Source organism: Myzus persicae, unplaced genomic scaffold (assembly GCF_001856785.1).
Source record: "Myzus persicae strain clone G006 unplaced genomic scaffold, MPER_G0061.0, whole genome shotgun sequence".
NCBI classification, from domain to species: Eukaryota; Metazoa; Arthropoda; class Insecta; order Hemiptera; family Aphididae; genus Myzus; species Myzus persicae.
In genome coordinates this window covers 1,220,118-1,241,582 of record NW_019101246.1, presented here as the reverse complement: position 1 = coordinate 1,241,582, position 21,465 = coordinate 1,220,118, and the positions used below count along the sequence as shown (strand labels likewise).

The 21,465-nt window shown below is 29.4% G+C and overlaps 2 protein-coding genes across 7 annotated transcripts; one reads left to right on the top strand and one right to left on the bottom strand.

The window, feature by feature from the left end:
• The first annotated feature begins 101 nt into the window (after positions 1-101).
• On the top strand, positions 102-6,333 carry LOC111028333. 2 transcript variants are annotated; one of them, XM_022306944.1, is made up of 4 exons: positions 102-461; positions 2,131-3,097; positions 3,166-3,812; positions 5,342-6,232. In XM_022306944.1, exons 2-4 carry the CDS (start codon positions 2,146-2,148, stop codon positions 6,230-6,232), a joined length of 2,490 nt encoding a protein of 829 aa, XP_022162636.1. In that variant the 5' UTR covers positions 102-461; positions 2,131-2,145. The 2 variants fall into 2 exon arrangements, with proteins under 2 accessions (XP_022162636.1, XP_022162637.1); XM_022306945.1 differs by lacking the exon at positions 102-461 and having other exon boundaries at positions 2,146-3,097; positions 5,342-6,333.
• Positions 6,334-8,740: 2,407 nt separating this feature from the next.
• On the bottom strand, positions 8,741-21,035 carry LOC111028319 (mitogen-activated protein kinase kinase kinase 15). 5 transcript variants are annotated; one of them, XM_022306913.1, is made up of 23 exons: positions 20,722-20,835; positions 20,268-20,440; positions 19,997-20,191; positions 19,763-19,932; positions 19,508-19,676; positions 19,327-19,436; positions 18,962-19,245; positions 17,356-17,515; positions 17,134-17,293; positions 16,897-17,066; positions 16,649-16,832; positions 16,436-16,569; positions 16,226-16,353; positions 15,856-16,160; positions 15,550-15,785; positions 15,227-15,382; positions 13,854-13,943; positions 13,236-13,635; positions 12,453-12,558; positions 11,936-12,131; positions 9,279-9,534; positions 9,044-9,120; positions 8,741-8,974 (listed from the first exon to the last, which is right to left on the bottom strand). In XM_022306913.1, exons 2-23 carry the CDS (start codon positions 20,385-20,387, stop codon positions 8,770-8,772), a joined length of 4,011 nt encoding a protein of 1,336 aa, XP_022162605.1. In that variant the 5' UTR covers positions 20,388-20,440; positions 20,722-20,835; the 3' UTR covers positions 8,741-8,769. The 5 variants fall into 5 exon arrangements, with proteins under 5 accessions (XP_022162605.1, XP_022162603.1, XP_022162606.1 ...); XM_022306911.1 differs by having other exon boundaries at positions 20,747-20,819; XM_022306914.1 differs by lacking the exon at positions 20,722-20,835 and adding an exon at positions 20,622-20,690.
• Between the last annotated feature and the right edge of the window lie 430 nt (positions 21,036-21,465).

Below are 21,465 nucleotides of genomic sequence, written 5' to 3'. Positions count from 1 at the left end.
CGGTATCCGAAACACTGCCGGCCGATTGGTAGCACTGCAGCTGCTCAGCGTATTGCCATTGGCCCAGCGCCTTCCTAATTCTTATTATGTTTTTGTCTCATTTTATAACGACTGATTGTGGTTTTTTCAGGTAGTTTGAATTTTTGAAATTTCGTCGTAATTTATTCGATATTTTACCAGTAGTTTTATGTACAGTCTCCGCTTCGCCGTCCCGCGTTTTCACAATCAACTTTTTTGAAATCGCCCGCCGGCGTAACTCTAAACAAATTTTTTTCGTGTTCCCTGTTATTACAGATGTAATGCATGCTCCATTATTCGTATTTATTTTGTTTATGGCCACTTCTTGGGTTCTGTACTGAATACTTCGGTGGCCCTGAACGAAGAAATAGCCGTTGAGGCCCTCAAGTACATAGTCCGTCGAATCCTCGTCGTTCCGAACAACCACCTTCGATAATATAGAAGTAAGTTTATTTTCGACAACGATCATCATTAACAGAACATGGAATTTATTATACAATACTGTAGGTAGATCGAATTTAATTTATAATAATTGATACATTAAAACTGTTACTGCTGAATCATAATTTGTAAGTTATAATTTATATCATAAATCATAATATTGCGAGCACGTCACTTTATAATGTGCTTTAAAAAATGTAATGAATACATTTTTTTAATCCAACTATTTAAAGAGTGCTTTTGTAGAATCTTGGTATACATAATAAACCTAAATATATGTCACCTAGTTCTGTAAAAGACGAGAAAATAACTGCTATATAGGATATTTTGACTTGGCCTTATCATTCAGTAGATTCTTAAAGATTGTTATCCAATTTCTTTAACATTTGAATATAAATCACTTAAAAAAATTACCACCATGTGCAGTGCCGGATTTAACCATTGTGCCGCTTTAAGCACTAAATAATTTGCCACCTTTTAATATAAATATTTTTCTAGTCTAAAAAATGTTATTAAAGCATACAATTATAGTTTTTTATTTTTTACTTAAAATTTTAATGATGAACAATAAAAACATAAAACTCTACGATTATGAAATTGGAAAACATAAAATATAAATATTACCACAATCCTGTTGGCCTAAAAACATTTTATAATTAGGTAGTTTCATTTTATTTTAGTTCTAGTTACATATAGTAAAAATGTAATATTAAAAATTATTTGCCGCCCTAAGCACTAGCTTATAGTGTTTACTGGGAAATACGGCACTGACTATGTGCCTTGGATATTTTTTAATTACTGTATGAAAACTTATTCTTGAAGGATCTTTTTTAGCAGCTATTTTAAATTCCAAGTGGAGCAATGAATATAATGATGTACTTAATATGTTAATTATTACTATTTGTGTGTGTGTATATAAAATGTATAGTAGAAACTTTGATTTTCAATTTGTGAATCTAGTTTGTACTTTTGAGAGGTCAACATTCAAATCCTCAGAACTTCTCTAAATAATTGGGAAACAGAAGTTATTTACCTTAAACAAATTGTTGACTTAATTGATTTTCTTATTTTGCTCTAATTAAAAACGAACAACTGAGGATAAATCATCAATTGTTTATATTTAGGAAATTATACATGCATGATTTTGAAACTTTTTGAGCTATTAAAAAGCTTAAAAGTTAAATAACATATTTCTTGTAAGCAGTTTTTACCGAAATTAAAAAAAAAGAGCATTATACTTACCACATATATTTTTATACCTAAGCATTCAAAGTTAAAATTTGTGAAAATCACAAAATTTAAAAATGTTCAATCTTATTAAAGAATTTAGTTCAAAATGGCTTATAAATAGTTCATACATAAACCAAATTAAAAACATAGAAGTACAACTTTTTTACATTTTTTGGTTGTAGTTCAAATAAGTTTATATTATTTGTGGGTATTTGGGAACTTTTATACTTAACTGGACACTCATTTTTTGGGCACTTACCTAATGTGGTTTGAAATTTATATTGTAATTAATTAAATTTGAGCTCCTAAAAGTATAAAGCCTCAGTAAGTACTTAGAATTGAACTGTGCTAGGTATAATTTGTTTTTCAAAATATATATTTCATTCTTAATTTGTTTATATAACTTGTATACCTAACTGTTTTTTTTTTTTTTTTTTGTAGTCATACTAATTCAAGATGAGCAACCAAACAACAAGTACAACTGATTCAACATTTAAAATGCCTATGGCACCTCCAGTTTATCCTTCTCAATCTGAAGCTTTACTTTTTCAAGACATAATAGAAGAAAAAACTATTGCACTTCACAGTGTGTTGAATGAATTTTTGAAGGTTCATCCTTATCGTAAATTTGATATCGAATTTAATATGTTTTTAAAACGCGTAAAACGCATTATCATTGATGGGCATCGTAGTGGTGCTAATGTCTCTCGGATTACCAATTCATCACACATTGCTCCACTTTATGCTAGGCCATCAGCAAGTTTCAATTACAGGCCATCTACGAGCTTTAATTATAGACCACAAACAACTATGTCAATGGTTAGTTCTAACGACCATAGCGCATTGAGATTACCAGATAACAATTTTCATTCCATTGAACCTAGGGAACTTTCAAATCCATTTAAACCACCAGATTGTATGCAACCTAAAGTGGTACTATCTCGAATTGAACAGTCAAACAGTATTTCTCACAATTCACCTTCCTCGAGTTCCACAGTTATTCAAGTAAGCCAAAATCATAATGTAAGTGTTGAAGAAAATGATACTCAAGAAATTGCTCATCAATCTAAATCTTTATCAATAAATAAACCAACTGCACGTAACACATATTCTGATGTAACATTTGAAGAGAATAAATCAGTATCTAATTCACATCAAAATGAAAATATAAATGATGACAATAATTCAATAGAATCACTTCTTGAAGGTGTTGGATTTAAAATTATTGTTGGATTAACAGAAAATAAAAATGAGACCACGCAAAAAAGTAATGCAAGTCAACATCATAATAATCAATTAAATGTATTAGAAAATGTTGAAAAATTCTTATCTATGTGGTCCTTAAATATGAAAGTAATAAAATCATCAGAACACTCAAGTATTTCAAAATATGTTTTAATTTTAACAGGTAATTAAATATAATATTTTTAAGTGTTTTTATTATTCCTTGTACAACCAAAATTATTTGTATTTTAGGAAGTTTGTTGGGAGAAGATAAGCAGACAGTTGTAGAAAAGCGTCACGATGCTGGCATTTTAGATGGCAGAAAAGAAAATAATTTAGTCAAAACTAAAAATGGAATATACCGTTTGGTTGGCAACATCATTGGGGGATCACCTAATGAACTTTATCAAACATGCTTATCCAACAATGGCATTCCAAGGACTTGGAGAAAAATTGTGAAACAACTAACTGGGGTTGAAAGTAAAGCAAAACATATACTTGATTTTTCAATAAGTTCTCCTGCAGGACCAATTGGCAAACCAATAAAAAAATCTGCCGTTAATCTTGATGCAAGTATGACCCGAAGAGGAACAACTTACAGTAAAAATATGACTCTAGCAAATAATAAAACAAATATAAAAAGAAAATTTTCTGAATATGGAGAGACTGAACATAATAAAATTAAACATCGTAGATTCTGTGAACATGCACCATTATTACTAGCATCTACACCAAAAAAACCAAAAAAACAACCTACCATGTTTGAAACTCCAAGTCAATTGTTGAGAATGAAGATGAGTCAGAACCTATCCAATAATCCACACAAACGACAAAAGCTTAATAATGTCAACGATTCTATCCAAATAAACAAAAAAAGACAATCTCAGTCAAAAGAACAGGTATAATTATTCTAATAAATTTATATTAAAAACATAATTTATGTATCTGTGTAGTAGTGTGAATAACAGTATAAATAGTTATCAAAAATACCACAGTATTAATATTTTAAATTTGTTCTGAATCATGTATTTGTCCATCACATTTAACTAGTTTTTATAGCTAAACTGAATGTGTAATAATAATATGTACTTTTATAATTTATGATCCACTAGTAATGTGTACTGCACTAGTTCTTGCAAGGTATCTTGTTTGATCAATAACTTCATATTTTACTTTAAATTTTGGTATCAGTCATTGGCAAAATAAAATATATTAGTTACATTTTATAATTCGTAAATTCACTTTGTTACTATTATTAAATCAAATCCATTGCTCAAGACATATTATGTAACAGATTGTGGAAATAAAAATCAAAGTTAAAAAAAATGTACTCTGTATAATGTAAGCGTTTCAAAATCTTTTCATATTATTAAGTAATTAGCTTTCATATTTGTACTAGCTATATAACCTGACTATATAACTTGAGAAAAATACAGCATTATTTTGGTGTATCTCAGCTTAAGTGTAACCCAGTTCAGATATAGCTCTTGGTTGTTTTTAATCATTTCTGATATCTATAAGAGTAATATCTGTAATTTTCGTCAAAATCAATCACGTAGGTTTTGAGTCTAAAGGCGACCAACTTAATATAGTTGAATCATTTTTTTTATGATTTAACTTATTTTTGTTTTGAGTTCTAATTTCTTCATTTGAGGCGATAAACATGGCATTTTGATGCATGGTTTTGTCTCATCTGTCGAGTAACTAATTGTGTGATTGTTTATACACCAAAAAAATTCTAATTTCTACTGTAACTATTACAACCATTCAATAAAAATATGTAATTTCTATCAACCATCATATGTCTAAAAATCCTTGTGTGAGCAAATTTTTTGTTTGTTTTTTCTAACACTTTTGACAACTATTTGGAATTTTTTTACTTTTGACCCCTCTAAGTACCAGCTAGATTCACTTTCCTATCAGAAAAAATGGTGTTGAAGAAATTTGAATGAAAACATTGTAAAATCAATAAGAATCTAAAACAATTGGTTAATAAATATAAAATATTTTTTTTTGGCATATTTATTATTTTAAGGGATATATTTCTACAAAATAAAGGCATATTTCAAAGGTTTTTAGAGCATATAAATTTGAGCCCTAGTTCTAATATCACAATAAAAATGGTCATTATATACCATTAACATTTATTTTACTTCCTGACAAAAAATATGAAACATAACTTATACAAAGTTTATTATGGTAGACATTTTTCACCAGAGTACTAATATTTAAGCTTTGTGTCTTCTTAGCTAATCTTCCTTGACCATCCCTTAACTGTATGCTTAAAATATAATATTCGTAGGAGTATAAATTAATCTTTCATATAAACCCCTATTTAGTTATTTCTAGTCAAAATAACAACTTTTTGTCTTTAACTAAATTTTAATCGTTTTATTCACTAATTAATGTGTTATTTTTAAAATTACAGACAAACCTATTTTTGAAGCCAAAAACGCCTGAAAAAACATCAATCAGTAATAATAACAGTACAAAACATAACTCAAAAAACAGTTATAGTAGCAGTGCAGCAAAATCAAAAAACAGTACACTAGAAAACTCATCTGTGACAAAAAACCATACCAAGCAACAATCTATAATGAAAACAACCATAAACTCCACCAATAACAGTGTAGACAAATCTAAACTTAAAACAAGTTTACTTTCCAAATCTAAAGAACATGTAAAAGCCATAAAGCAAACATCGCCACAAATACCAAAAAATAAAACTGCTGCAAAACATGTAAGCATTGTTACAGAAATTAAAAAAAAAAATGTATCGGCGTCAGCAATTGCCCTTACTAAAAACACTAAAAACAATAAAAAAAGTGCTAAGGCAATCAAATCTAAAACAAAGAAATGTGATGAAAGTTTGAACGGTGATACACATAAAAAGTTGAAAGGAGATAAATCTAAAACAAAACAAGTGCATTGCCCGAACAGCTCATCAACTGAATTGGACCTTTTTGGTGGTGTAGACCATGCTGATTATGATGATGGCAGTGATTATAATATTATGGCATCTCCCGGCAAATTAAGTGTAGCATCGGGTAATGACCAATCCAGAAGTATGACGCCTCCATTGTTCAGTCATCAATGGAATTCAACCGCCAAATCTTCAGCCATTAGTGAACCTCCGACCCCACTGAGTAAATCAATGGAGGCAAAAGCATTGAAGCGAGTCAAAGCTCCCAAAATTACACTAGAAGATGAAATGAAATACAATAAAAAACGAAATACCAAACAATCCATGGATTTCAAAACAGCCTCAAATAAAATAAACAAAATGTTAGAATTTGGAAATGATGAAGATGAAGATTAACCATTGTTTTTATATTTTTGATGACTTTTCTTTTAATAATTGATTTTTACAATCATTCAACATAATTTATCATCAATTCAACTTATTATTAATTACATCCATTGTCTTTTAAGAATAGCTATAAATATTTTTTAGAGATTTTATACCTTGTTATTTCAATACATTTGTATTCCCTTTCATTATTTTGTTGTAAAAAATATTTTTAGAATAATTTTGTTCCTATATGGTATATCAAGTCTTGATGTGTTTTCTTATAATATAAGAGTTCTAGACAAACATCTATGTACATTTTTGGGATTTGATAACTATTTACATAGGGTTTAGTTTCACATTTGTGTACTTCATACTTTGTATTCAGTTGGGTGTAACTTGCTTCTGAGGCAAAACTGTGAATAAATAATTTAGGATATTTTATGAATTCAGCATACATAAGATAAAAATTTGATTTCAAGACATTACCATTCTAAGTACTTGGCGCATTTTGGATATTTGTGTTATTGTTGTATAATTGGCCAAATGTGATACATATAGTCTAATACTTGAATTTATGTACAATTTTTATATTTTTTTTGCATATTATTATTTATTAGTTATTAGGTACCTTACAAGGTTTCAACTTTTCAAGCCGTTTACGTAATTTTGAATTCTTTGTTGATTTTAAAATTGTTAGTTCATGTACTATTTTGGGTAAACAAGTGCATGCATAATTCATTTTTTTTTTTTTAATACGGGTCTGAACATAGTTTGCGAATTAGGTTAATTTAATGTTATGGTCCAATGGCCTATTTGTCCATTTTTTAAAAATTTTTATTTAAAATATTAAAAAGAAGAAAACCTAACCTATAAATAAATTAACTTGTATACAATATTATTTATGTATTTATATATTTATTCTCTAATTCTCTATATCCAATTGTTGTATTCAATTTTTATCTATATTTTCGACATTTGAATATATCGATCATAATGTTTTGTAACTAAAACATTTTTTATAGGTATATATTTCAGTAATAATAAATAACCAAAATATTTCTATTCAGTGTTCAAAGTTATGGGGCTATTCGTTTGCAATCATACAATTTTACAAAGAATTAGTGTAGTACTAGCATATATCTTTATGACTTGAAACAATTTAATTTTATATTAATCATATCAATATATATTACCGAGATGTAATAATAAGTGAACTGTTGGATTAAAAATTTGTTTTTGTTTATGGTACAAAATATTCTTATCAATATATTTTTCTTAAAAAAATAAAAGTTTAATTATTTTATAATTATTTCAAGTGTTTTAGATTTTGACGAAGAAATCAAATGTTAATGTTTGTAATGTTACAAAATGTAAGGTTACTTAAAACATATACATACTACTGAAAAAGTTATTATTTTTTTTTTTTTTTATTAGGTACTATTATTTTATTTATTTAGTATTTAGGTATATAGTTATATACTTAATTTTAAGTACTTTTGTTTATTAAAAGATAACTTTATTAAATTTATTTTATCAAGAAAAATCCTAAATGACTTTATTGTATCTAGTTTTGATATTTGTTATAACATATTGTTTCGAGTTACTCAAAATTTCAGTTGAAACAAGTTTTTTAATTTTTTTTAAAAAGAATGAAGTAGTTCTAGAGCCTTGTGCAACAAATTCATTTTTTTGCAAATATCTACTTTTTTCAGCTCAGATAAAGAAAAATAATGTTAAATTCATTCCAAGTCACTCAGATTGACAGTACTGTCACAGGATCACCATAACTTTGTTGTTTTTGGTATGTAGACAGGCAGTGGCATATCCTGGCTAAGGGCAAGGGGACTGTTCACCCCTCTCCTTTCAGAACAAAGTCATCATTATACCACAGAACTACAGTCAAAGTCTCAATAATATGAATCTCGAGGGGAATAAAAATATATTTTACTGTATTATTTGAGTTACCCCAAACACAAATTAAAAGCATTTACAAAAGGCAAGAAAAACTTAAGTTACATTACAAAAATGTAAAATAAACTACGTGCAGGTGCCACTGAAGTTGATAATTGAAACATTTTTCCTGCCTTTAGACACCAAAAGTTTGAATTAAATTAAATTAAAAACACATCTTTATGAATCAACACATATACAACTCAAAACTAAAATGTTACAATATTATACTCAGTCATCAATATGATTAATTTCATCCACATGACTATGGCTTCATAAACAATGATAATATGTGCATATTATAACAATTGATAATAATTATAGTGTTTTAACTAAAGATGTATTACACACACGTTTAAATAACAAAAAATACTATATTTTTTTTATTAACATAATAATTATAAGGAAATTGCACATAGTGGTTATAATATTATTAAGTATATAATTAGAATAAATTATTTCATTAACAATTTATCAATATGTTATTACGTACGTAAACTCTGTAATAATTATACAAAAAAAAAACATTACCTATTTATTCATATTATACTTGAATAAATGGTGATAGGTAACTTAAGTGTGACACATGGAACACAGTACTGTTATTATTACTGCTACACATAGTTATTATTAATGTGATTGCTCATACGGCGACTTGACTGCAGTTGTTGCAGTGTATCACAGGTATAATTATTATTGTTAATAGATGACGGTGTAAGAGGCTGTGATGTGACAGACGGCAGTGTCCCACCAGATGACATTAAGTTGTTTTCTCTGTGCCGCTCAATTTCTTTCCACAGCCTCAACTCAACACCCCGTCTAAACAAGATAAATTTGTTGCATTAAAACAATAAATATTAAATTACAGACAGTCACAGAATAACTCACTTCAACCCAAGATCTCTTAAATCTTCTCTTGTGACGTCAAATTGTATTTGGTCCAACAGAAACTGTTCATTGACCAACTGATAAAAATTATCATAGGCAAAATTAACTAATAGTTCATGATTATAAAATATAAATAGTGTTATACAGACACAATTACAAAAATAAATGCTGAATTTCAACTCTACTTCTGACATACATAATATGTTTTAATCTTATAAAATATATAAAAACTTACTATTTTTATAGAGTGTTCGTCAATACCGATATCACGAAGCCATTTGATCAGATCTTTGAAACAGCCATCTGCACTGTTTTCGTAATCGAAATCTCTGAACTCTCTTGAGCAATTTCGACATGAGCTACAACAGTAATCGCCACGAATGGCAGCGTTCTGTTCAGCAGTCCATTTCAACATGGACATCAGGTCCTTTTGATCTTCCACCATTTTTTTCAGCAAACTGTTTTGACTCTCCAACACTTCTTCTAGAAATCTATTTAAATCAAAACTCCAATGTAAAACAAAATATAGTAAAATAATATTCAATATACAATAGTTTTGACTTCGCAGTTTCGACTTTATTACGAATACGTAGGGCTTTAATATTTTAATGTAATTTAAACTTTCTAGCTTTAGTTCAAAAATTGTGATTTTAAAAAAATATATATTTTAGGCTATAAGATTCAAATACAATTTTTTTAATGATTCATTTAACATACAGTTTGCTAATTGTGTATACAATTATACACTAAGTCATTGTAATATTATCTCTAGCGACTACACGGAATTACAAAATAGCTATAGACTAGTAGCTATATTATATTATGTATACACCTATATGGCTATATACCTATTAAAATAGGTACCTACCTATTGAACGAATGTGCAAATCATAGTATATTAGTATTGAATATTGTCACTAAATATTTTAACTTATAATATAAATACAGGTTCAATATATCGAGTAGCTAGTGTTTTTACTATTCATAGACTAGAAATTAACATACCAAAAATGTAACCAATAATTTTATGAGTGATGCAATAATATTAAGCAATTGAGAAAAAGCCCATTCAACCTCCCCCCCCCCCAGCGTGCTTATTTTCAAGATCTATAATGTTCATTTTTTTTTAACAAGTAGTTAGTAGTTATTTCATTTACTTATCTTATTATTCAATTTAAGAGGTTTAGTTTTTAATAACATTATTTATTAATATCACGTTTGTTTTGAATAAAAACTTTTTATACCATAATATATCATTAATGTTGGTATCTAGACAGGTAGCAAAAAAACTAAACAAAAATATGTATTACTTATTTGATTTTAAATAATAAAAGATTTATTTTTTAATTATGTAAATAATTTTGAAAATACCAGTAAATTCAGGGTTAATAGACATACATTTATACAAAAATTGCTTGAGAGTACTAAATTCAGGGCCAGATTAAGGTTTTTGCCGCCCATAGGCTGAAATAAATTTACCGCCTAATTTACATAGGTATATATTTTACTAATATCTCAACGTAGTTTTTGGCTCACACCAAAAAAAAAATTGCCGTCCTAGACTAAATTCAATGTCATAAACTAATAATTTTAAACGTATTTGGTGACATTTGTAATGATCTTATATTATTTTAATCAAATTGTATTTAATAATTGTGATTTATATTTTACAAGCACGTAGGTAAAATATTAAAAACTAGTTATTGTCATATTATTATAATTGTATCATTATACGGTTTTTCTGAAATTCCTTTTCCTTATGATTTTCAATTAAACACTTAAAACAACAGACGTAAACAAATAAATATATATTACCCGGAGATATTTTCAAAAAGAAAAGTACATTTGTATGTACTGTCATAGTATGACCAAAGTCCCATTTTACGGGGATTTTCCGACATTTGAGATTTACAAAGTGATGAACTGATGACTGATGATTAAATAGTCACGCTTTTGTCGGGCACTCAGGAACATTTTAAATATTAATTTTATTCCGTAATTTGAGTGAAAAAAATAAAAATTATCATCGCTGATGGTTTCGAGTGACACTAACGAGAAATTGACCACTATCATTATTCAATCATCAATAATAATTATACTATAAATGCACAACATATGTGCCTATAGTGTTTTTTTTTTTTAAACAGTAGGTATTCAAATGTTATGCTGCTATAAGTAGATACTAATATTATATAAAATATAATAATATATAAATAAATAATATTATATAAATTGAATTAGCGTAATAATTAATAAGTACTATGCGTTTAATAATTGGATCCAATAAATATCACTAACTATAAAAAAAAAAATTGAAGGCAGGATGTGTAAAGAGGGTTTTGAACAGGAAAATCATCACTACATTCACACACAAAAAATATATACATACAAACCTCAGATAAACCATGTTAGCTGTACGTACAACAAATAAAAAACAAACAATCATTATTTACTTGCATACGTTTCGTAATTACTATAGTATAACATCATGACATTAATAATGTCACTGTACCTAAGCGTCGTTTCACAAAATGCACCCTTATGGCATCCCCAGTGGTGGCGTGGATTTTATGAAGCGACCCGGTCTGGATTAAGGAGAGGGCCAGAGGGGTCCAGGGGAGGGGGGGCAAGGTCCGATTTTGAGGACCCTTTATGCCAGAAATATTTATGTATATATTTTACGCGTTCAAAACAGTTTTCAATCCGCCATCCACATTAACAGGCGAACACCACTGGTGAGCGGCTGCTCGTCTTAAATAGTCGCTTCATTGGAAAAAAAAAGTCCATGCCAACACTGGCCACACATGACGCCCGGCACGTGGCACGTAATATAAGGAATAACTAATATTGAGTACATATAATATGTATAAATAGACGGGAGGGGCGAGTTACCTGTGGTTTTCGGCCTGAAACATAATCGCACGCCTACTCTTCATCGACGGACCGTCCAGGTAACAGCTGTCGTCGGTCTTGTGAGATTTTATTGACGAACTGAACGACGGCGAGCTGGTCTTCGTGTCATCCGTGATGGCGGAAAAGTCGCTACCGTCTAGCTTGGTATCTTTTGCCGTGAGGTTGTCTTCGAACTCTACGCGGAAAGAACCCAAAAATACGATGTTGTAAACTCAATATAGACCTTCAAGTTTGACAAAGGGACCGATGAGCATAGTTAGGCCGACACAAGGAAATTATTAGTACAAAAAAACGTAAAAATACAATATGTTATCTGTTCTTTAAGGTTATCCCACCAGCAAGCGTCCACATACTGACTAGACCACTAGAGGATACTGACCAATGATCTATAGAGTCCACTTATTTTACTTAAAATAAAAACGCTAGTGCTGAAGCCCCCCTAACTTTAAGGTTTAGTTACGCCTATGGCCAAAGTACGTTAAGGCATAATAAATACCGGGCTTAAGGACAGCAATGACGGCATTCACGGCACTGCTCACCAACGTGTCGAGCGTAAACATCCAATGGGGTTTAATATTGTGTAACCGCAACACAGACTTGGCCTGAAACAACAACGACATAGGTATGAAATAATCTGAGTCATAAGTGGTAAATACTGATGTTACTGGCACATAATTGATGAAAACTAATAACGTAGACGAATTAAATTTGTTAATTACTACTTAATAAAACTGTAACAAGTTTTAGGAACATATGTAGATGCACACTGACTAACATCCTGAATTATATTAATTAATTAAGGCAACGGTGTAAGATAGGGAAGTTTGAATTTGCATCAGTGGACATGTCGCGTTGCTACACAGGTACAGTGGTGACCAAACTAAATGTTATTGTGGGCTGTGCCAACTTTTAATGGAACACCTACCGAGTAGTGAGTACCGAATAACATGTCATACTATATCATATTATGTCAACTGTCATTGACAACACCCATGCAGATGATGATACTCTCTATTATTAAGAAATGACTTTCTTGTCATTTCGTTGATTTTAAATCCTATACAACCACAATGTCTTTAATTCAAGGATCAAGCATCCGGCCCTGGGCCATATCGCACAACCAATTCACCCGCACTAGCCACACACAATATTATACAGTACAATCGTAAGACAATCTCTCGTGTACTCGCGGGAACATAATAGCCCTCGGGCCATCACACCGAAGGACGATATTTTGCTATAGTAACGATTAACTAGATATACGTAAAATTTTCGTTACCGCATCCTTAAACAAGCACAATGATATGTGCAGCTGGTGTACGGCGACCGCGTCAAAGTTCAACTGCTCCTTGAGGCTGTATATGGTCCGCTCAACGACGTCCCTATTTTGGTCCGTGATGTAATCCCGGAGACCTTTCATCAACACCTCCAGGTGCTCACTGGTCAGCTTGGGCTGCCCAAACTCCCGACGTATGAACTGAAGCCACACCTTGCCCAACGTGGCCTGGTCTTGGACCAACACCCGGGCCAGCGTGGTCCTCCGCTGCGAGTCTTTTTTCAGCCTGTAGAACCCATCGTGTTCCGCCTCTGCTGTGCTACCCGCCGTGCCCATCATGTCGATTTCAGGCGACGCCAACGCACCCGAAGACTGTCGCCTGTTATACCGTTGACCGTCGAGACTATTTACGGGTTTGACCAGCAAAAAAAAAAAAACGCAATCGCGCGGGGAGTTATTAATCGATATAGGTCGGTGGTCAAATATATATATACACACTGCAGTCTGCAGGTACTGTATAGATTATTGTTATTATTATTATTAAATAATTAAATGCTCTGGTGCGTAAAATATATTATTATAGTATTATATTTGTTTATTAAACTATTGAGTAAAATATACCTGTTGTAAGAGTACTGCATGTTTGGTAAGCTGATGGAAGAAAGGAACTGGTCTTGTTTGATCTTTTCGGGTTGGGATATTGTTAACCAGCTGTATACAAACACACTCCAATGTAAGCGCCCTCACTAAGTAACACATTAGTAGCATAAATCTGAAGCATTTTTTTTTTGCATTTGTCATTAGCAACGTTATATAATGCAAATTTTAATTAACATATTATTTGCTAATGCTGGTCAATAAGGATTTAACTGTTTAAAGAGTTGATAATTTCTTAACAATAGGTGCAATGGCAAGATTATAAATGTGAGGTTTTAATACATTCATAATAATATGCTCTTAAGTTACAAACATAAACTAGCTTAAAATAGAAAATATATTCACAATTAGTTACATTGAATGTACCTGTAAATTTGTATTAGAGATTATATCTCAAAAAACAAATTTTCATGTACTTTAAAAACTGTCGGTTATTTATTTTTCAAATGTTCAATCGACCGACAAATAAATACAATACCTAAAACCACAAATATACATTTTAAATCACAAAACATTTAATTTTTAATAAATAAATACCTATAAACCTTGTAGTTAATATTCACTGATAACTAATAATTATAAAACTTTATCCTAAATACTTATTCCTTGATCTTACATTGTTGGTTTCCAAGGTATTTCATAGTGGTAAACCATACGGATATTTGAAATAATTTTGTATATCTGGTTAAGAGTAATTTTTTGGGAAGTTCTTTGTACCAAATCAATTACCCCACTACACACAAAATAATTCTAAAAATTAGTTTTTAAGTAAATTTAAATGTGGAGGTCTGCTCCCATTGCCAAAGAGGTCAGACACAAACACTATGCACAGTATACATGCCTATGGGAAAATAATAGAAAATTAGCTAAAAATATGTAACGCACCTCTGAATATTCAGAAAAAAAGGTAAGTTATTCATATCTAAGAAAAATTAATGAAATTTGTAAAAAAAAAACATTTTTAAAAAAAAACAAAATTATAAAAATATCTTGAATAAAATGTTTAAGAAATAATTGGCGGCTTCATACAGATAATCTGTTATAAAAGAATGAACATTAACATAACTGAATTGAATTTAAATAAATGTATAAGGATTTAATTTATTTATGTAATTATATTTTCTATAATAATTCAAGTTTTTAGGTAAACACTAAATATTAAAGGATTAATATAAACTATAGTATTAAGAACAATCATGAAATTAAAGAAAAAAAAACATGCTTAAAACCTCAACCTTTCAAATAATTTAGATTATTAATCATTTAGTAATACAATTAAATAATATTGAAACTGGATTACATAGCATTACATATTACAAATAAATTAATTTTATTACCTGTCTTCTTTAAATACACGTTGTTTACTAGGATTTTTGTTGATATTTTCTTGATTACTTGAAGCTGGATTAGTTTTTATCCCTTTTTCTACTGGTACCGATACACTGCGATTAAACTCAAGAGGAGCTATTAATGCTTTAGATGTTTTCTTTTTCCTTAAATAAACATCATCATATTATGGTAACAGTCTAATATATTTCAATTTAATTGTAAAATCAATTAAGTAATTTGATAAAATTAGGAACTAATTATATATCAATAGAAATTTAAAAGAGATTTATGTAAGGTGATAACTAATCTATTTATAATTAATTAAGCATACTCATTCATAAATAAATCTTCTAATAAATCAGTAGCTGTAGCTCGCTTATCTGGATCAACAGTAAAACACCTAAGTATAAAATTGCTAGCTCGGTCACTGAGTTCAACCGGTATTTCTGGATGTGTTTTATAAAAACCAACTTTAAATACAGCTGCTACTGCTGATCCAAGTTCTGTAAATGGAGGTTCACCAGTTGCCATTTCTACAACTGTACACCCTAATGACCATATGTCAGCCTACACAAATTCAAAATGATTTAGATTTTCAATTTAATTAATAGAACTTGTAATAATAACTTTAACATACTGGAGCGCCATATTCTCTTTGTCCTTTGTCTATTACTTCCGGAGCCATATACTGCAATGTGCCAGTGAAAGTTCCAGTACTAGGACACAATCCAGCAAGGCGTTTAGAGGTTCCAAAATCAGATATTTTTACTACACCACTATACGTATTAACCAGGACATTATCACCTTTAATATCACGGTGTACAATTTTTTGATCATGTAAATATTTCAATCCTTCAAGAATCTGTTTAGTATAAAATGAAATAGTAGGCTCGTTTCCTTTTAATGGTCCCCATTTGGAACGTAGCAAAGCAGAAAGACTTCCTAAAATCCAGTAATTTTTCATTAAACATTTACCCGAATTATAAAAATCAAATATTGAAACTAACCTCCAGGAACTTGTTCCATAATTATCTTAAAAAAACCATCTTCAGATATTGACCCTAAATACCGGACAATATTTCGATGATACAGTTGGGAATGAAGTTTTATTTCTTCATGCAGTGGTTGAACATAACTTGAAAAATAATATATTGACATTAAAAAAATGTAAATATACATTAAACCAAAATTTTAATTAAACTTCAGTAAGTAAATACCCTATATTTCTTTCCGGTATTTCCTTAACTGCAATTCGCACTTGTGTGTTGAGATCAAGAGCTGCATATACGATACCATATGTTCCTTTACCAAGAATTTTTTTTGTCTGTGAATCATTCAGCTCATATTCAAACTAAAAAACAATTAATTGAATAATTAATGTTAATATAATATGTGATATTTATTATCAGTAACAGAAAACAAAAACCTACATTGATTTGTTCTTCAGCTGAATCTTCATCTAAGTTATTCATCATTCCCTCTTCGCCCTCTGTCATTTTTTTAACGAGATCATAAAACTTTTGACGATATTGAGAAGATGGAAAATACATTTGAAAATCATCAGAGTTTGCATGAACATATAAAAATAAACACCTATCATCTATCTTGCATAAACTATAAATAAATAAAAATATAAATAATATTAAAATGTAATTCATTAACAACTAAGTAAATATACCTAACACTCCTTATCATACTAGCAACGAACAACCACTTATGCACTTGTTTACAAGTATTTCTAGTACATTTTATACACTGATTGCATAGGAAGATAGATTTTTCTTCAGCACCAAGGTTCACCACAACATAACTAGGCATATATACTTTTAACTGTTCTAAAACTAAAATCTGAAAATTAAAATTATTTTTATTTACAACTTATAGCATTAGAACAGATTTATTTTTTTTTCCTCACAGGAAAACGAATGGTATCGTCAATTTCTGTTTTTGTGGCCTCTACAAAATATTCCATCCAAAACTTAAAGATATCTTTTTCGAGTGTATATTCATTTTCTTCACTTTTTTTCCTAAACTTATCAATTAGTTCTATATTTCCTACTGTTGACTTTAAGTACCTAAAAAATAGTGTACATTGAGACTTGCATAGTTGCATACAATCTATATATAATTATCTTACCAAATTGAAGGTTTTAATTTAAACATACATTCAGCTGCTTGAATTGCTTTACCATAGTCTTCTGCTAATACACTAATTTCAAAAAATGTTGCTACAGCCCAGTATTCATTGAGAGATGATAAACTTCCTTTTTTTCCAATCAAATTGTTTAAAACCATTCCTATTAATAAATGTATAAAAAAATGTTTTGATCATTACTATTATTGTTACTAGATTAATTAAATATGTTTATTGATGATATTTAAATTGTATACATTTAAAATTATTATTTTATATCAATTTCATATAAATAAAATACTGAGATTAGCTGATTTGTATTTAAAACGATAGAATATATATTGAATTACTCAGTTGTGTGTACTCCAGTGGTAGAACTCAGTAGCGTATTTATAGGAAGGCACAAGGAGTCCATGTCTCCTCCCCCCCCCCATTTAAGTATTACAGTAACATGTATAAGAAATATATTTTTTTTCAATAAATTGAACTTAAATAAATGTAAAAACAACATATAGGTACCAGAGGCAAAGCGAACATGTAAGCACTGCTTACATTTAAAAAAAGTTTTTTTGATCAAAACCAAGTCAAATAATTTATTTTAAAAAAGTTATCAGTTATTTATAGGATGCATGACATCTTGAGTGATTGATAACACAGTGGTACAGTAGGGCATACGAGCCTCCATGCTAACACCTAACACCGTCGCACATTGTTATACTTTGAGGCGCACAATGCAAATCGAAAACTGCTTAAGCGAGTCTATTAAAATGGTATAGACCAGTGATTCTCAACCGGGGGATCGCCAACAATTATTTTAGGGTCGTCAATCCATGTGGGAAAAAAATTGTTTCACTTAGAATCTTATAATTAATAGTAAGAGTGATAATATATATATTTTTTTTTTTGTATAGTCCGATAGTCGATAAAAACGTTCATTGAAGTGTACATAATATACCTTTTTTTGTAAAATATATACACAAATAAATACAATAACAGTTGGTTAAATTTTTTAATGCTTACATTATAAAAGGGTCGTTGGACATCTTGGTGACATTATAGGGGGTCGAGAACTCAAAAAGGTTGAGAACCGCTGGTATAAACAAAGCGCCATTGGATGAGGGATATATTATTATACAGTTTGTAAGCATTATTCATAATGAGTTGTTTATAGTTTATTTCACTATAGAGTTAGACCATTGATTACAAGTATGATGTGCGTCTATATAGCTCTATGATTTTATTAAAAACCTTTTAAAAAAAATGTAAAAAAAAGTAAAAATATAAAATTTATTTTTATCTAATAATCACAATTATCATATACCCAGATAGTATTTCTAGCTTATCACTATAGCTGTTATAAAAAATTTGACGAGTTGAAAAACATCAATTAAAGTCTCAAACGCTTAGGATTGACACAAAATGTAAGGAAGTTGCAGTATCTTATCACCGTCATCCAAAGCCATACATTTTAGACCTTTATTATACCCAATGCTCGAAAGGTTAAAGCAGAGGTATCCAAACAATGTGTCGCGACTCCCAGGGGTCGCGGGATTTTTTTAGGGTTTTCCCTCAAGAGATTTTTATTCTCCAGTAGTTCATTTTAACATACCAATGTGTTGAAGTTCATCAGACTTGGAAAATTCATTTCCAGCAACAAGTAATAATGTGGCTAAATTAATTCCAGCATATTCATTTGGTTGTACTTCAAATCCTTTACGATACCAATGTATAGCATGTTCAAGAGCAGCTTTGTCTTCAAATGATGACTCAACAAATTTATCTTTATAAATACGACCACATAAACAAACCATATCAGGTATTTGATTTTCTTTCTTTTTCAATGCTAGTTCAATTACTTGCAATGCTTTTTCACGATCTCCAGGTTTGTTACGTCTAAACATATAACAGTATAAATATAAATAAACAAATTAGAATTAAACCTTTACATAAAAATGTTTAAGTTAGTTTAGTTACCTATTTAAAGCAAAAGGATATAAATATCGCAATGCTGGTGTTTGTACATAATTTTTCTTGTTTGGAATAGTTTGTATATCTTCAACAAGTTGAACCATTGCATCATAGTCCTGATATAAAATCAAATTTTAAAATATTTGACAATATATTTACAATTGAAGCTATTCATTTATTTATCTACCTGTACATCCCTAAATGATATCAACATGGTATGAACTACATCACCAGAAAGCACATGTGGATCATCTAGTCGTTTCCTCATAATAAGCAACTTTTTACGTAATTCTTCACCTGAGTAATTTTCCCTAGCTTTTCTTAAATCTGATAAAAATTTCTCTTTAATATGAACTCTATATTAACCCAAAATAACAACTTGTTGTTAATTATATTTACACAGTACCAAGTAAAAAAAAATAGTTTCTTTATATAATCATACTTAGTCTGAATTTCAACATCTTTTAACAACTTTCTTAATTTTACTGTAACTGGTACCCTAGGTTCAAAAGCAGATCCACCACTTTCGTCCTGAAATGAAGTATTGGTAGTGAGACAAGTTCCACAATCTGCTAATTTATATGAAAGAAATGTATATGAACCACACGACAACTAGAAAAAATTTTTAAAAAATTACAACATTAATTAAATTACATATTAATTAAATATTACAAACCTTCAGTCGTAATGTAACTTCAGTATCTAGATCATTATACAACATGATGTTTTGTTTCATTCCAAAACTCTCACGTAAACCCAAATGATAAAACAATGAGCTTTGTTGAAGTTGTATTGACAAATCAACTATAGCTACATCTGCATTATAAAATGTATCCAACTCCGCAGTTTCTCCAAAATCTAATTTCTCAAACTAAAATTATTGTTAAAATAAATTTATGTTAATAAATGATTCCAAGGGGTAAAAATAAGTTAACAATAGGGATTACCGAAACAATAAATAAGTTGGCATTAACAATCATAGCTGCTTGTTTAACTTCCTCTAAAGCTCTTTTACGGTGAGCCAAATTACTAGACTGGACAACGTCTATGATGCATACAATATCCATTTTGGTACGATTTGAAATGTCACTACAAACACTAGCACTGTGTGCCAAATTACCTATAATTCAAAAATATGTATGAAATTAATTTGCACATTCCAGTCAAAAATAAAAATAAATTACTCATTTTAATGGTATGAATATATTAAACAAATTTACTATTGTACGTGGGTGTCAATTATACAAACAAATATGACACACACAGTCTACATTTCACTATTAAACTAAGTAGAAACATACTTTATAATGTAAGATTGGTTCATGTCATATGACATTTTAGACTTCAACCGTAAATATTTATTACTTCATCAGTTATAATAGGTATAAAATAGGTACCTACCTAGTTAAAAAAAAAAAATTCTTACCAGCAGAATCAACATCTAGTTTACTGCTAGAGCCAAACATGTTGTTCTTTCTTTCATGAACACATTCAATCATATTTTGATAATACTTAGCTTTATAACAGTAAAAAAGAAAATAACTGAAAACACAAGACTTTTAAATACATTTATTTAAATGTATAAATAAAAATAGTATCAAAATTGTTCGAATAAGAAATAATTCATCAATAAGTTCAGCTTGAGTTGATTACAATTACAAAATACTAAATGGTAAATACAAATTTACAAACTTCGGAGATAATTATTGTTAAAACTTATAGACAAAACAGAAATAAAAATTCAAGGTTTCCAATGTTGCCAAATGTACATTTCAATAAAAATAATAAAATTAAATATTTTATTTGTTTACTTCGTAAACGAAATGGTTAACAGCATGATCTAAGGAGTTATATTTCGTATTTAATTGATTGATGTAACATTTGATAGTACCTAATCGAATTTTATTAAATCGTTTCGATCATTTTACGATTAATTGTGCTCTGCGGGCTATGAAATATGTCTTTTCAAATTTTGTAAAACCCGGCAGTTTAATTTAAAATAATAATCGTACTCATACAGATATAATTATGTAATTTCATTAATTTCAATCACGGATTAAATAGAATCCGATTTCAAATTCAATATTAATTCACGTTTTGATCATAGAAAATATATACTTGATAACCAAGTACCAACAATGTAAA